Source organism: Gobius niger (genome assembly GCF_951799975.1).
Source record: "Gobius niger genome assembly, chromosome: 2".
In the NCBI taxonomy this organism is placed as follows: Eukaryota; Metazoa; Chordata; class Actinopteri; order Gobiiformes; family Gobiidae; genus Gobius; species Gobius niger.
The window spans coordinates 18307716-18325302 of NC_136853.1; the positions used below are offsets into that span (position 1 = coordinate 18307716).

General features: G+C 41.4%; 1 protein-coding gene across 2 annotated transcripts in view; it reads right to left on the bottom strand.

Moving 5' to 3' along the window:
- unc5cb (unc-5 netrin receptor Cb) overlaps window positions 1-17587 on the bottom strand; it is a 153476-nt gene that overhangs the window by 48545 nt on the left and 87344 nt on the right. For both annotated transcript variants that reach the window (XM_079580940.1, XM_079580941.1), the window contains exons 2-3: window positions 16203-16439; window positions 4291-4434 (exon numbers count right to left, since the gene is read on the bottom strand). In XM_079580940.1, the coding sequence (XP_079437066.1) occupies window positions 4291-4434; window positions 16203-16439 (381 nt within the window). The remainder of the gene's footprint in view (window positions 1-4290; window positions 4435-16202; window positions 16440-17587) is intronic.

Genomic DNA, 17587 nt, shown 5'->3' on the forward strand with positions numbered 1-17587 from the left:
TCATATCGATCCGCCCATTCATAGCGCGCACCGCAGAGTCACAGGCCGGGCATTAGCGGGTCTGACTCCGACTCTACTTTCTCTGCACTTTTCCGCAAAAATAAACACTGCTAGCATGTGGTGCTCGCCTCAGTTAAACACTCGCCTTCTGAAGCTGAAACTGATAAGATAAAACTTTGGACGTAGTGACGATTGTCTCTTAGTTTGAACAACCGCACAGCGGAGACAAGAGCAGCTCATGATGTTTCCATCTCCACGTTTGTAATGTGAATCTAAAACTCTTATTAGACAAAAACAATCACACAGTGACACCAGGTATAAGGGAGAACCCGTGTGTGGAGAGGGGTTTTACAGCCTTAAAACATACATAATAGCTGACTACTTCATGGATTTCGTTTATTGCGGGTTATTTTTAGAACGTAACCCCCACGATAAACGAGGGACCACTGTATGGAAGTACAATATCCCTCTCTCCTTTTGTCTTTTCTGTCTTTACTCTCACGGACAATTAATGATAAAAAAAAACAGCAACATGCTACGACACCTGCAGTGGCGCTCATGGCCTCTCGGGGCTTGAGTCACTTAGTTCTGCTTTAAAATATCTGAGCAATAGCCAGCAATTAGCACATAGCTGCATGATTAGCCTTTTGCTATCCATCTCTATTTTCTTTCTTTTCACATTTTCATCTTTATTTGGTGAAAAAAATTTAGATCTCGAACGAACTAATTTCTGGCTTAAATTATTTTCTTCAATAAAGATTAAAAAAGATGCCAGGTTTGGGCACTGTAAACAACTACAACTTAGAGCAATTTATCAAGAAAGCATTACATTTACATGCAAGACGCTCTCGTATTTGCCTCCACTAAATCTGCAAAGCAACCTTCAAAGTGTCAAACAATTCTGCACTTCTTTCTGCACTACACGGATTATGCATGTTCATTCATAAAGCCAGACTTAAATAAACTCCCCATGTGTGCTGCTCAGACTACATCATGTAACAAATTCAATCATCGTCACCGTGTACCGTACACTCTTCAGTTTTGGCACCGGCCTTGACGAAGCCCAGTAGCGGGTATGATGTGATTATTTCCCTCACTCACAGTCAGTGGGTGTGGGTGTAATTTGTCTGTTTTTGGGGGTGTCTCTGGGTGCCACCCCTCGTAAACCTGAGCGGTTGCGGGGAGAGACGCTGTGGGTGCAGGAGCAGCTGAGTCGACATTCCTGCGGGACACACAAACACACACACACCATTGGCTTCTCCCCAGGCCTACACCTCGCCATAAAACACACACACACACATCTGAAAACCATTACCTTAAGTGGATCTGTTTGGCTACATGTCATGCTAAATTACACCGTTTTAACACTTCAAATAACGCCTGTGTCTCACCACTGGCTACTAATCCAGGCCCGAGATTGAGGGTGGCAGGAAAGCTTTTTAACACTGACTACCGTGTTTTCAGATTGCTTAGAGGCAATTAGTAAGGAAAAAGGTTAATACATTGAACATGGCATTGCACAATTTTGCAGTATCATCGAGAAAATGAACGATTGTGGAACAAAGAATGGCTGTATATGAAGTCTAGTGTTTTCTGTACCTTTTTCAGACTATTTTTTAAAGAATATGAAAGGCAGCAGTGGTTAGTGGTTGTACGAAGCCATTTATGGTCAAACAACTGAGTTTGCTCTTTTTAAAATCATAATGAAAATCATGATGAAATGCTTATGGAGGTGGTTCTCTGATACCACTGGTTCCAGCAGAATAAAGGGAAGGTCCTTGTAGTGTCCATCTCAGTCTCCTGACCTCAATATCATCAATACATGCAAGACAGCCCAGGAACTTACAGGAACTGGAGGCTTTTTGCAGAGCAGAATGGACCGCTTTACCATTAGATCATACAGAACCTCATACACAACTACCACAAAAGACTTCAAGCTGTCATTGATGTCAAATGGGGTAATACACAGTATTAAAAACTGGTATTTCTAAACTTTTGATCAGGGTCATTTTGGTTCTTTCTTTTTTCCCTATGATTTAAAAAAAAGAGCAAACTCAGTTGTTTCATCATAAACGGCTTCACACAACCACTAACTATGAGTGATTTTGCAACAAGCAATAAACCCATCTGCTCCTTTAGTCAACATTAACCATGACCTACAGGCATTCGAAATAGCCTGATTTAATACTTCAATAGTGGACAGTTTCACCACTCTACTGTGGCATGTTATTGCGGAAAACCTTCAATGGAAACAGATCAAAATCAAGTCCAATCTCCCAAGTTTTTTTTTTTTTTTAATGTTTCCCTCTGACAATTTCAGCCCTGTTGCCTTCGATTCAAATTGCCTTTTTTCCCCCCAAACAACTCTTAACTTGCCAGCTCTGATTCTGACTCAGGCCCTGATTGGACTCTATATTTTTATATGACGGGGCGGAGAAGAAAACAAGCCGGTCTAACGCGATCAGGCCTGGTCTGACAAGAATTCTGCCCGGAGAGGGAGAACCCACAGAGGAGCTAATCCATTCAGCAGCAGCTAATGGGAGGAGGAGAAGGGTCCGCAGTGATTTGAGGGATAGGTTAGTGCTGGCAGTCAGCTCATCATGGGTGATTAGAGGAGGTGGAGCAGCGGGAGAGGGCTCAGTGGGAGGCTGAGAGACACCATTTGAATTCGCAGGGCTCATACCAGAACAGGAAAGGTAATGAGAAGGGCTACTTTTGGAGGAATATCCAGAATACGGATACGCAGAAGGACAGAGGAATGAGTTTAAATTAGAATGATAGTGGAATAGGGCACAAAGCAATGCAGATACTTTCCCTTGTGTTTCACTTAAAGGGACTAGATGCAAGTTGTCATTTTTATACTCACTACTGCCACCTAAGGTCATTCATGTAACTGCACCTTCTATATTAAGTTTGTGCATGACGGCACTTCGAACCCGAATTAACACCTTTTTGATTTTAGAGGCAGTTGTGGTGAATAGGTCTGGGCTCATTCTACACATTAGGACATGGCTGGAACATGTAGGGGGAGGAAAATACATAATTTTAACATTTTTAAACTCCGTATAGTCCCTTTAAAGAAGAACTAACTTGTTTGCCTTGATAAATCCTTTCTGTAGTCCCTCTTGGGGTGATATTAGTGTTAATGGGATGATTGTGTCTCTGTCCAGAAAGCCACCCATGCAACTTCCCTGCCTCCAGGTCGGACGCACAAAACACATACTACACACACTAATGCGAATTACAAAGAAGAAGCTAACAGCCTAACGGGCAAAGCTAACTGCGGGCAAGCGCCACTTGAACAGTATTTACAGCCAAGTTTGATTGAAATAAAAGATCTCCATTGTGTAATTGGATGAACAATATCCCGCTCTCCCTTTGTCTTTTCTGTCAGCGTAGTATTTACTCTCAATACTACTTACTTACAATTAATAAGTTAAAAAACAACGCAACATGCAACAACACCTGCAGTGGCGCTTATGGCCTCTAGGGGCATGAGTTACTCAGTTCTGCTTTAAGGTTTTGTATGGAGCAAATACTGCACTTTGTCAACGAAATAAATTCAACTGTTTGTTTTGTTTTCTTAAAGACTTGGTTAATCTCATCATTCACAATGCTTAAATATATATTTAAAAAAAAAGGATGCAGAAGGCGATTGATCTCAAAGCAGTTCCTTGGGGTGATATTTTGACAACATGTAAGTCGGAGTATTATGTAACACGCATTGTGTTTCCTTGATGTCAGAACTAAACCTCCACCATCCTCCGCTCATTCTTTCATCAGCTCCTCCGGGGGTTCATTACAACGCGCAGTTTGATTGGCAGGTCCTTTGGGGAGATGTCAAAATGAGACCGAAAACTTTAGAGGAAACAGAAGATCTTTTTTTTTTGTTTTGTTGTTGTTGTTTGCTTTTTTACTTGGAAGCGAGTGGCTGTGAGCTTGTCAGCGGAGGACAAACTCGCAAGTGGCGAACAAATGAGGACCACCTACAGCTAAAAGTGGGAACATTGGCATAAACAAGCAGCTCATCCTAGCAACCCTCCAACTCTGCACTGTACACAAGGAATCATTTAGGCTTTTTACCAATGCGAGTTCAAAAGGACGCGCGAATCCCATGTTAGTCAAACTGTTTTCCTTTACTCCTACAATCTTCCCTATCTGTAAATCTGTCAGTCGTGATGTACGCTTCTCCTCGGCAGCTCGGCAGAGATTTTGTTTGGGGAGATGAGAGCCCAGATACAAGAGGAGCGTGAGGACGAGGAGCTGATGTGGGGGGGGGGGTTCACTCACAGGCGATGCGGACGTGGGCTTTGCGGCTCTTGGTGGTCCCGGCCGAGCTCCAGGCCACACACTGACACCAGAAGTCCTCCGGGCCGAACAGCTCCTCCACCTGCTGACGGGTGATCTCTATACTGGCCTCTCGCACCACCAAACCTGAAACGTCAGACAAGGGAGATTATGTGAGGGAAGCTCAGTCTGAATGATGCACAGTTCAATATGATCATAAGGACAGTAAATATATACAGCAGCCCAGGCACAAAGGCATCAGAATCTTCATCGGAATATAATGACATGGGATTTTAAAGGCTATTCTGCTCGAAGGCTAGACTTTGCACAAAACAGACCGTCCTCCTAATTTGTGTCCGTGGTGCAATAAGGAAAAATGTGCTCTGCAATGTAGTACAAAGGAATATCATCATGTCAGGTCCTAAAGTAGACACCTTAAGCTAGAAATATCTGTCTGTATTACATCAAGGAGCAGGAGTCCCCTTGACTATATTTTGCGACGCTGTTCGAGCCATTGAGTTCTGTCATCGGTGACTGTATCTCAAAAAGGTAAAGAATATATTTCTCTTTTATGGCCCATAAAAGAAGAAATACGTACGCGTATTCCCTACTATTAGTATGGCCTTGGAGCTGGAATGTCTCACAATGAAACGCTCAGAATGCCTCTAAATACCACCAATGAAAAATTAAACACCCATCAAACACGCTATTGACTTTGACAAAACATTCTGTGTTTTGAAAGATACTTTTTTATATTTGTAGCCTAGTGTTAGTCATGTGATCAAAGTAGTTTCATACATCTGATCCAATTTTTGCCAAAAAAACAAAACAAAACAAAAAACATGCTTTTGAAAATATGACTTAATTAGAAGGTTAACATCAGTGGCAAGTTCCTGAGCTGCATGATTACCGTCTTCTTTCAGTGAGGCAGCAATTTTAATGAAGAAATGTTAGGCAGACAAGTTATTTTTAAGCTGCTGACAGGAAGTGACACAGAAGAAGGTAAAGTTTCATAGTAGTTTGATTCACTCATTTCCCATGCGTTTGTTAATGTCACAGCTCTACTTCTGGGTTCGCATAGTAAAATACTAGGGATGCACCGATATGCTAGTACTCATTAATGAGGTCCTGATACCAGAATCCGATACCACTTGACGTGCGGCCAGCGCTCTCCGCTGAGGAAAGAAAATAGCAACAAACTGGAGAATTCTTTAGTGGAAATATAATATTCCACATAGAGCTGACTTTATTACAGACAACACTCCCTAAATCAGAGTCTGTGCTGGATTTAACCAGAGCTAAATGTTGTTAGTGCTGCAGTGTGGAGTCTGCAGTGTTTACAACATACAGGCTAATGTTGCTAAACTAGCCGATAACTCGCGGCTAACAGTTCTGCCGATTCTTACACCGTTTTATGCCCAGGGGCTTTTTCATCTGAAAAACTAACCCAGGGACTAAAAAGCCCTCAGAAAATCCAACTTAAAGAGATAAAGCATGTCCATACTGAGTGAAAATGAGCTGCAGCAAAACAATCAAAATGCTGTAGCTACTCGCTAAGTTGCTACAAACACGCGAGAAAATCCACACGGAGCTGAAGTAAAGGCGAAAAGAGACCATTTAGCTGCAGTAATAAGTAACATCTCAATAGAGTTGCACAGTCCCACCCACTCCCGGTCACGTGTCGGGGTCCTGACGTCACCCTTAACGTACTGACTTAACATGGTTGGCACGGCAACGGTTTAAAATTGTTTACTTTCTTCTACGTCACGTCCTGTCGGTGTCCAGTAAGGAAGTGAAACTATAAACATCACAAAAATGGCTAAAGAACTAAAACTAGAAACTAAAGAAACTAAAGAAAACTGGGTACAATCTTTAGCAAAATCTTGAAAATAATCGTGTCAACAATGCTTGAGCAAAAAATGTGTCTAATGTGTCATATGCCTTTAAACACTGAGCTGATAAATGCAGTGACAGACAGAGAGGAGAGAAACTTGCTAACACCAGTGAAATATTGATTTCAACAGGATATAAACCTGACAACAAAAGATAAAGTGGAGAAGCTGTTGTGGAGTTAAAAAAGAAGAGTTGAGGTTTACGCTCATCTTTATCAGGTATTGTGGCAGTCTTCCAAAACCAGCCATGAGGAATCTCCTTATATATATGACTTCTGTTTGAAATGTCTAGTTGTTTTGTTTTAATGTTAGAAGACTGAATGAATCACCTGGATGACTGAGAATCCATTCTTTCATTTGCATGCATGTGTCAGCCTGAATTTCCCTGAGTGGAGCTGTTCGGGCCAGGGCCTTGTGGGGCAGGATTGTGAGTCACACTCAGCACAATCCTATTTGCTAACTCCTCTGATTACTGCTCATCTGAGCGCCAGCCAGCAGCAAACAAACAGTTCATCCCTCAACAAATGCCTCTCTCCACAGCTGCCCCTCTCGCTCTCCACACAGCAGACACCGCAGAGATGCACATGCAGAGGAAATATGGATTGTGGATGTTGTCTTGTTTATAAGCTGAGGATACACTTGATATTGAAGTTTGATTTCAAAACTCATAATAATGAGCTTCAAAAATGGCTAAATGACTTCATCATGTGTGAAAAGTCTGAAAAATTACTGGTAGATTTGGACATGAATAATGTGAGATGTTTGATTTCAACGAACATGATTATGATGGTTTTCTATTTTTAATATTTGTAAATTGTGTACACAAAAGAAAAAGAAAAAATCTCTGAAACTGTAAATATAGAGAGTTGGACATAAATGTTGGAAAATTGTCTCGAAGTCGCTTGATGGAAATTATTGTTTAATAAAAACACAAGAAGTGATGTAAAGTGATTGTAGAGCGACAAAGGGGCAGATATTAAAAGATTGATTTTCTCCTTTGCTCCTTTTCTTTCAAACTGTGTTACCAGGCAGCTTTGATGTGGACATTTTAATATTGAATAAATCAGCCATTCCCAAAGTCTGGGACATTGCAGACCCTAAATCAATCCGAAAATCTCTCGGGGGTCCCCCAAGTCATAACAATTTACTGTATTCAAAGGAATTTGTTATTATTTTACATTCAAAATTACATAAAAAGCAACATATAGCTATGAAAGTAGGCAAAATACTGGTTTAATCTTGTCCAAATAAAAGTATTTTTCCTTACAAAATTATTCTTATTCTATGTACTTGTTTTGTAGACAAGCTTTGGGGCCCCACTCTAGTGCCTCTGAGGCCCCCTGGGGAGCCCCGGACCCCATATTGGAAACCACTGGAATAAATAAATAAACACACTAACAATGTGTATTAATTTTCCCTGTATTGGAGAGATTAGTTGATGGAGTCAGATGCACAAACCTTTATTAACAGAAGAATAAGACAAGCTTTCTTCATACATACATGTAGGCCTATATGACTTATTAATGTCAAAATATTTCTTATTAATGTGTAATTTCATGTAATTATTTGTATTTAATAATATTCTTAATAATCTTTTTAACCAACCCAACCCCATCAACCCAAGTTGGTTTCATGCAATGGTCACCTCTGCTTGTGGGATTTGCTCTACCACGTCACGGATCCAATGTCTGATGTAAAGCTTGGGTTGTATGTAGGATATGTACAGCACCAGGTCACCACTAGTTTGTGACATTTCATTTTACTCTCTACAAGGAGCCTTTGTGTGCCTGAAGAGAAGTCGCCCTCCCATTACACCAGCATGACCAATGTGCACTTAACACCGCAAGACGCTTCCATAGATTTATGCTTGTACAGCCGGGCCAGACCTTTTCATCAGCATTAGAAAAACCACAGTTTGTCAGACCAGCAGCACTTTCCACTCCCCGGTTGGACACATTTGGTTGGAAACTCTCGCAGTCGCAGTCCCAGTCACTGCATGCACAACTCAATGAGCTTTTGATGAGCTGCTATGTGCGTACGCTATCCATAACAGTGACAAGCTGCTACAGTTGTTGATAGTCTTTTCCATGAGCTTATGACAGCAAAATTACGTGGTGCTGATGTACGACAAAACACAAATCTATTCCTGCACTTGTGCATTTACAGAAGTTCATTTAGCCCTAGTTACTTGGGAATTATTTTCGACTACCGGAGCACAAAATTTAGTGAGGCAAGAAAAGCGGTGAGACAAGTCAGCGCAGGGGCCGGGTCACGCGGAATTCACTCTGAGACAAATGTGGACTCAAAAGATGTTGTATTTTCAAAATGTCACACTGTCGCTAAAGCAGCGAGAACAGACTTTTTAGTCAGGGCCCCATTCTCACAAATTCAGATGGAATTCTGGACTGGATTTGGCCATTGAGAGACATGAAGAGGATAATAAGGACATAGAATATCAATAAATAATTGGCAAATGCTTTTATTTAATGCTTTTTTTTTAATGCCTGTAGACTATTACACCATGAACATATAAACTGTTGTTAATAAGTTAAAGGAACAGGCCACCGTTCTTCTACACTGAGATATGTTTCAGTATTACCTGAGCTTAGACGAGTTGATGCATACTTGTCTGGTCCAAAGATGTTGTTAGTGTTTAGCCACTCCTCCTCTGCTCTATGGGGCCAAACGGGGTGAAGTTATTACGCCTTACAATATAGTTCCCCTTTTTATCCGCTTAGAAAATTGACATGTTTAATTTTGTGCGGCTTTACTTACTCACGGAACCGTATTTAAATAGGTAAAACGTGGAAGAGCTCGGTCGCTTCTAACTTCACCCCCGTTTGGCCCCATAGAGAAGAGGAGGAGAGGCTAAATGCTAACAACACCTTCCGTCTTTTTGCGTGACTGAGTGCTCTCGTAAAGACCAGATAGGTACACATCAACTCGTCTTAGCTCAGGTAAGAACATATCTGTATGGAAAAACAGTGGCCTGTTCCTTTAAAGCAGGGGTCCCCAAACTTTTTTGGCTGGGACCCCCAAATTGACACATATACAACTCGGGACCCCCATTGTATAAAGCTATTGCGTTGTATGCTACTTAAATGAACATTTTAATATCAAGCTAATATGTATTTAAACAGTTTGTTTTAAGCATTTGAATGGTTTTCACAAATGATATGCTGTTATACATTCAAAAATATACTACAAACAGTAGCAATTTTCTTTTTATTACATCTTGAAATCATCTCGGGACCCCCACACAGGGCCTTGCGACCCCCACTTTGGGATACCACTGCTTTAAAGGATGTTTGTGAGCAGGGCCACCACTTACCATGCACCTATTGAAACCCATTCAGCACTGCTAGTCTAGTTTCTGTTTGTCTCCGAGACAGTTGAAGGGGGATCTTTTGTCTGTCAGGTGAACTTTATCTCATCAAGCTGTCACTCGCTCATTATCCCATCGCTCTCCCTGTGCCTCTGCATCCTGTTTTCAGCATCCCACATTCTGCATCATCATCATTGCATTATGCTCAATAAATGTTCCTCATCTGCATCTCGCTGTGGCACGGTCCATGTTTACGTTGGTGAATTCCTGCACCAGGTTTGTGTCTTTAGTCGAAGAGACATGTTGTAAATGTTTTTGGTTAATACAAAGAAGAGCATCTCTAAATACACCGGTTGTTATTGCAAAAGCCAGCACTATAATGTTGACGTCATGTTTGCTGCTTTGCAATAGCTTCACAGATGACTGACTCACTCTGCGCCCAATCTACGCTCAATCAGTAAATCTAATCAGAGGTTCAAATCTAATTTATTACTCCACGATTCACAAACTGGTCCAAATGGGTTCTCGACAAACAAGGACTGTCGATTATATTTGTAATTATACAGCATCTATTGAAGTGCGGTCACCGGAGTTTTTTTAAAAAAATGTGCTGAATACATTTTAGATTTAAAGCACATCTATCAAAAACCCAAAGCTGAAGTCACTGACAAGAAACCAGTCTGAGCCCACGAATGAATGACTCAAGTCCATGGACATGTCCAGCTCCAGTGAGGTCACTGTCAGTCCAGTTGGGCAGCTCGGTGACACAGTTATTAAAGGGATATTTCAGGATTTTTGACATAGGGCCTCATTTCCTAGTTATCCAGAGTGTTGTTTTCTGGAGATATTTTTGATTTTAATTCATGCAGTCCTTATATGTGAAGAGTTTATTGGGGCTAGGCTAGTGCTAGGCTAGTACATGTCTATGGTAACTAGTAGCCTGCATTAAAAACCTCTTCAAAATCATCGGGTCGTCCTCCAAACGTTGCCATATCTGATTTGTAGAAAGCTCCTTAGTGAATTCCACGTGGAGTAATGCCGGCCGGAGGTAAACTAACTACTGTAGATCCGGTAACCGAGCAGATCACTCCGCCACTGTGTAGCTACAACCAGGAAGCTGATTCTTTAAAATGCAAAAAATGGTTGTATTTAAAAAACGATTCAGTCAACACAGACATTTATATGGGTAATCTGGTGTTATAAGTGATTTGCCTCAGGTGCACTGAGCTTGGGTCAGACTGTTTTTAATGCAGGCTACTAGTTACCATAGACATGCACTAGCCTAGCACTAGCCTCGCACCACTAAACTCTTCAAACATAAGGACGGCATGAATTTAAAAAAATAAAAGCTCCAGAAATCAACAACACTGCACAATCAGCCAGCAATCAACAGGCCTATTCTTGTATGACAATGTGTGCCTTTAAACCGTATGGGCATTATAAAAGCACAGAAATCAGAGCTAGCAATCATGCCAGCCTCATGTGGTCCACTTCAGGCAGTAGTGCAAATAGTGATATCAATAATAGTTTGTTTGTGGGGGGGCAGTAATATTTGGTTTGTTTTAGATTACCGACTGAAGAAGATATTTGAGAATGAATACACAGTGATGGAAGGTTAAGAGGTGCCTTTACGTGAGGTGCATCGCCTCCCCCTCACAAACTCCTAGTTGTGCATACAGCGAGTGCAGTGACATCCCACTCAGCAGCTTAGCTCTCATGTAAAATTTACACAGTGTGCCGACAGGCAGAGGAGCAGCACATCTGCTGTGTGCTCCATGTTGGCCGGCTGCTTGCGAGCAAGTCGGGGAGTGTGTCGAAGAGCTTTGTGCGTTTGGAGAATGTCAAGGCTGGTAGCGGATCTGGGAGCACTTCACATACACGCTACGAATCAATACTCAAAACAAACAGCAAAAGCTCCGAGGGCAGGAAGCACATGACATAATCAGGCTTTGCTTTTGGGTGATAAATGCTTTGTTGTAGATAAATGGTGGGATGCCGCAAAAATGGATTATTTAGAGTTTAGTCTGCTGCTGTGGCAACCTGGTGGAGCAAAAAAAAAGTTTTCTATAGCATACTGTGATTTAATATTGCAATTAAAATGACTTTCTTTTGCTTTACATGTCATTTTCTAAAGCTGATCAAGGGTGGCCACCTTTAAGGTCAATAAAAAATATCAAAGAGAATACTTGCAAACTACATTCATCTGATGCACTTGTGGAAAGTTCTCTCAGCTGAGGCCGGATGATGAACGATAAATAGATGACTTCATATAGCCACTTGTGAAGCAGAATTAGACTCATCCTGATGTATTTCTCTCCACTACAGAGCTCAATCTCAAGGAAGAGTCGTACTGAGCATGCTTCCATCAACGACATGACTGAGTATGTTGTCTCTGCTTGACTTTAGAACACACTGTATCACCTCACATGGGCACAACGCGAACAATGAACAAAACATAAATAGAAGCGACACCTCATTTGTAATCTGTAAGTCCCGAAGTAACTGTCAGGAGCGGTGATGAGGAGCGACTATACGGCCTGTCGATGTGGCCATTAGCAGCAGAAATGATTCTACAATATGTCCCATTAATAGTGACTGGAGTGAAGTCGGGGGCCCCTAGTTGGAGATGATTCATTATTAATGTAGTCATTAAAGAGAGCTAGCCTAGCGCTTCAATGCTAGGCCTGTCCAGGAGATATTGATCACAGCAGCAGAGGACAAGGTGGTCAGAGGAGAGGAAAGGGAGCCATGGAGAGGATAAGGGCAGAAAGTAGCATCATCATGGGGGAAGAAGATAAGTGCTTGAGTTTGATTATATCTGCGGGAGAGTGACAAGCCGTCTCTGGTGAATATTAGATAGGACAATTAATTAATTTGCACCTCATTTACGAGAGTCAATGCCCTAAGTTCATACAAGGCTTTAACCCTGCAGAGGAAACATTCAAGCAAATGGAAATGACAGTAGACTGAACAGTACTGTCGACTGCTTTTCTACAGTCCAGAATTAGAATAGAGGCTGATTTAAGCAAGTCGATCTCATTACATCAATGTTAAAGTGCATAAAAAAAAGATGCTTTTGTTTTTGCGGGATGACCCACCATCACTTGCAATAGCCCATGTCAGCATAACACGCATTTCACAACAGTTGTATAGCTGAGTATGGATTGCAGAAGTATAATAGTTTATTGTTAAATTTGATGCGCCGCTCAAGTCATGTTGAGGCGTCCAGGTGAAATAAGGACATTTAAAAACACACTCGAAAGGAAGTCCAGTCCATGTGCCGCTGGGGCAAGCAGTGGGCAGCCGCATAACACTCAGGGACCTGTCCCCAGATCGAGCGAGTATAGGGGAAAGGTGCAGACCCGGAGCCGAAGCAGATCCACCGTGAAGCGAATTCACCGTGATAGTGCGCCCTCTGCTGGAAAGGCGGATCTAGACCAATCAACTTTTAGGATGTTTGATGTTGATCTACTTAAAAAATATATATATAATAATTCTTATGAGCAAAATTGGAAAGTGTAACTATATAATTGTGAAACATAATATACGTTAACAAATAATACTGTTGTGGATCCACTTGCAGTTTTCTATTATTGGATCGAGTGGGCTAATGATCAGAATCAACTGCAGGAGGATCAACCTATTGTTCACGTTTTCGGCTGCCGGGGAAACTATAGCACCCAGAGGAAACCAAGGCAGAAATGGAGAGAACATGCAGACTCTCCTCTGAAAGGCCCCTGGGAAGCGAAACCGGGACCTCCTTGCTCTGAAGTGACTATAAAACATTTTTATAAATATATTTCACATATAAAATGTGGCTGGTTGGTTGGTTAAGAGTTGATTCATTAGTGGGCTCAGACTTAAAGACACAAGAACTTTGCTCTTACACCGAGAGCTGCAATAACAAAATTACATTTTTTTTTTTCTTTCCACGGCTTCAAGGCAAAACTTACTTACATATTTATTGTGAACGAATATTATTAATGTTTTTTTGGTCCATATGTTTTATTAGACGGGGAATACAGACGTTCACATACCAGATCCGAGAAACCTGTATACCTAAGCCTAAACCACTGTTCAGCAAAAGAGCGGTTTATTAGTTCATTTGCTTTGTTTGTTGTTTGGCTTATATCTATAAACCTCTGCCTACATAAAAGTGAAGAACTGAGGCAGTAAGCACACACACAGGAAGAGAAAGATTCTGTTTCTCCAGGCTACACTATCAGGAGTATTGACCAGTTTGGCCACATTCTATCTGTGTTCCTTTTTTCCGTCAATGTGGGGAAATCAGAGCGCAACAAAGTAGGCTGAGTGGGCTGCAAACTTGTAGACCAGCTCCACTGTGTGTATGTGTATAAGAGCGTAAATGAATGAAGAGTGTTTGGTAAATAAAGCGGATAAAGCAGTAGGGAGTGGGAGAGTTTATGATGTGTGGGCTGATTTTTCTGTTGATGCTTTTAGCGCAAAACCTTTGCCACTAAAGCGAAGAGTCACTGCTCCCTGGCAATCTCCTTTTTGTTAATATCATAACAGCCAAACACATCTCTGATTGTGTATTCTCTCTGAAGTACATTGGGTCAAAAGGAAGGAGTTGAGGTTGGACTCAGGTCATTTTCACATTGCTGTTTCCTTCAGCGCTGGCAACAACCAACAGCCTTTTCTATTTCTTTTGCACATTACATTTCATACAAGCTTCCTTTGATGTTGTATTTCTTATATGGATCACTGTTCCTGTAATCCTTGACATGATAATGCTTACAAATCCTCAAAGTAGCAGACTTATTCTTTGGGTGCCTATGTACATGAAGCCAAGTCTTGGATTTGCCTGTTGGCGTGCACAACAATAGCAGAACAGTGGTGTGATTGCTACCTGTGGTGGGAAAAATGAACCCTATTTGTAAAACAGCGACTGAATGAAGCCCAATCAGCACTGGGCAGTTGCTGGTATATCGAGTATCGTGAGTAGAGGAAACAAATACTCAAGTAAGAGTAACTTTACTTTGAAATAATGTACTCCATACTCTCAGCATTACTATCATTAAAGGAACAGACTACCGTTGTCCCATACTGATTATGCTCTTACCTGAGCTTAGATGAGTTGATGTGTACCTGCCTGGTCTTTACGTGTGCGCTCAGACACGCAAAAAGACTGTGGTTAGCATTTAGCCTCTCCTCCTCTCGTGGGTGAAGTTTGAAGCGATCAAGCTCTTCCCTATTTAAATACGCTCACATGAGTAGTTACACGATCCAAGTGTAGTTACACAAAATGAAACATGTCAATTTTATAAGCGGATAAAAAGGGGAACTATATTGTTAGGCGTAGTGACACCTTAGGACTTTACTGCGTGGACGTCGAATCGACATGTTTAATTTTCTGTGATTATACGTTAAGTGTGACGTCACGACTTCCGCGTCCGGTTCCTAGCATACCGGCTAATATGCGAGAAAAAAAAACATTAAAAACTCTTTAATACAACAATCAATATTTCTGAAACTCAAAGGGGAGTGACTTATTTCTCAGACTCAATAGCCAAAAATGCCGCACCTACTGCTAAAAAAGTAATATTTACTAAAGTCGGTACTTCCGGGGTTAGCGTAGCTGCTGCGCCGTTAGCATTTATCTCCGTTTAACCGGAAGTACCGATTTTTGTAAATATTACTTTTATAGCAGTAGGTGCAGCATTTTTGGCTACTGTGCCTGATTAATAAGTATGTTCAGTAACTCTCTGTTGAGTTTCAGAAATATTGATTATGGTATTGAAGAGTTTTTTTGTAGTTTCTTGCACATCTACGACCCCGGAAGTAGAGCCTTGACGTCACCACTTAACAAACATATACTTGGAAGAGCTTGGTCTCTTATAACTTCACCCCCCCCCCATAGAGGAGAGGAAGAGAGGCTAAATGCGCACAACATCTTTGGTCTTTTTGCGTGACTGAGCGCACACGTAAAGACCAGACAGGTACGCATCAACTCGTCTAAGCTCAGGTAAGAACATATCACAGTAGAAAAGGTCCGAAGGCTGGTTATGTGTTAAACAAAGACGAGAGACCAAAAACGAATCAAACAATGTAATGTCTAAAAGCGCTGAACAAATGGTGAATAGATAAAAACAAACAGCAATTTTCTGTGTGTGTTTGAAAAGTCAGTCTATGCAAATTAGCCTTGGCTATAAAAATGTTGAGTGCTACATGTTGGTTGTTCACTCTTCATCAAAAATAAATAAATACATAACATTAGCCAACAATAATAGTAATGTATGAATATCAAATTACATGCATGCAAGGTCAAAGCCGAGGAAAATATCTGTACCAGTGCATTTACAAGCCGTCTTTCTGAAGCAATTAAAATGTCTAGTTATATAAGGGCCATAGCTAGTGGGATCTGTACCAATGTATGCCTAACAGGATTAAGAAATTAAAGGATTTTAAATGTAAGGCTAAAAAACCTACACATGTATGCAACACAAGTAATAGGGCCAACGTGTAGGACCATTTGAATAGATTGATTCTGAAGAGCAGTCTGTTAATCACAAGTGCTACAGGGCGGCCTGACTAAGAGGGGATCTACAGAAGATAATGATAATGAATAATGGGGTCAGGACTCCACTGAAAAGGAGATTCTTAATCTCAACGGGACTTTCCTGGTTAAATAAGGGTAAAAAATAGATTAAAAGTGATAATGATAAAATGATGCTGACCAGAGTTCTCGTCAACACGCTCCTCCACTGTGTGCTCCTTCTGGTGCACCCACTCGCTGTTGCACTTGAAGTATATCTGTGTGGCGGGTGTAGCCTTGCAGTACAGGTTCACCGGCTTGTTCTTCACGATGTAGGCCTCCTCTGGCTCCATCAGGAACACAGGCAGAGGCTCGGGAGGGTCTGAAGGAAAGGTCTCCGGCAGGTCTCCAAGGCCTATGAAGTCATCATCCACAGGGACTGGAAAGAACAGCAAAACACGTTGAGAATCCAGAAATAAGTATAATATGTTCAATATTCGGCTGAAATTAGGATAATCCCTCTAGAAATCTCATTCGTCGCTTCTACACTGAAAAATTGATTCGTCGTCGAAAGCAGGGTAACAATAGTTGGAGACATTTCAAAGCCTTTTTTTTTCTTTTTTTTGCAAGGGAATCCCTTTGCTCAGCACACCTAATTCTTGATTACCACAATGTTTTTGCAGCACTGGGAATTGAGATGGAATTCAGATGAACAGATAGTCTTCGTGATAGTAACCAACCGCTGCTGTGGTCAGAAATGAGTTTGAAAGTTTTCTGTTTGGAGCCCTAGTTATAATCGTCTCTCCTCTCCAACATTTCTCTTCAGTTTGTCTTTTGAACACACACCAGTGCACTTGCACACACACTCAAACGGTACAGCACATCTAATGACCTAAGGCTTTTGGCCCAGTTTGTGCCATTCCTCGGATACTTCTGCAGTCGAAAGATACGCTTCCCTGTAATTACAAGTCGCTTTCATCTTCCTGTCTTAAATCACATGCACACACAAAGATGCACCAGCAAACACGGGGGCATACACACAGCATGTGCAACTCTATAACTCTTTGAAGAGAGAGGGCGAAGCCTATTGGCCAGCCCATTTGTCACCTCAAGAACTGTTCTATTCTTACCATCGAACCGGTAGGCATCAATTATTCACAAGTGTGAAAGAAAGAGGTAATGGAGACAGATGAGGAGAGCAAAGTAATGGGAGGAGAACAGCGGGGCATGTAAGGAGTAAGTTATCCACAGACACAGATTTAGATGGACAGGGACATAGAACAGGAGGACGGACATAGGAACTGTCCGATAACAAAAGACTTATCAGTCAATCAGTGATTCTCTCCATGTCCTTTTATCTGCTGTCTCTGACCTGTGTGGACGTGCTGGAGCCCTGTTGTCTGGTCTACCTCATCTTACAGATTAAATATAGCCATGTAGCCTTGTTAGAAATGGATATACTGCATGTAGGATATTTATGTTTCCCAGTTCTTCAAGTAATGTAAGAACATTAAAGATTTTTTTCCCCCTTTTTTGCGCGGTGGTGTCTCTTTGAAGAAGTATCTTTATCGTCTATTTACAGGTTTG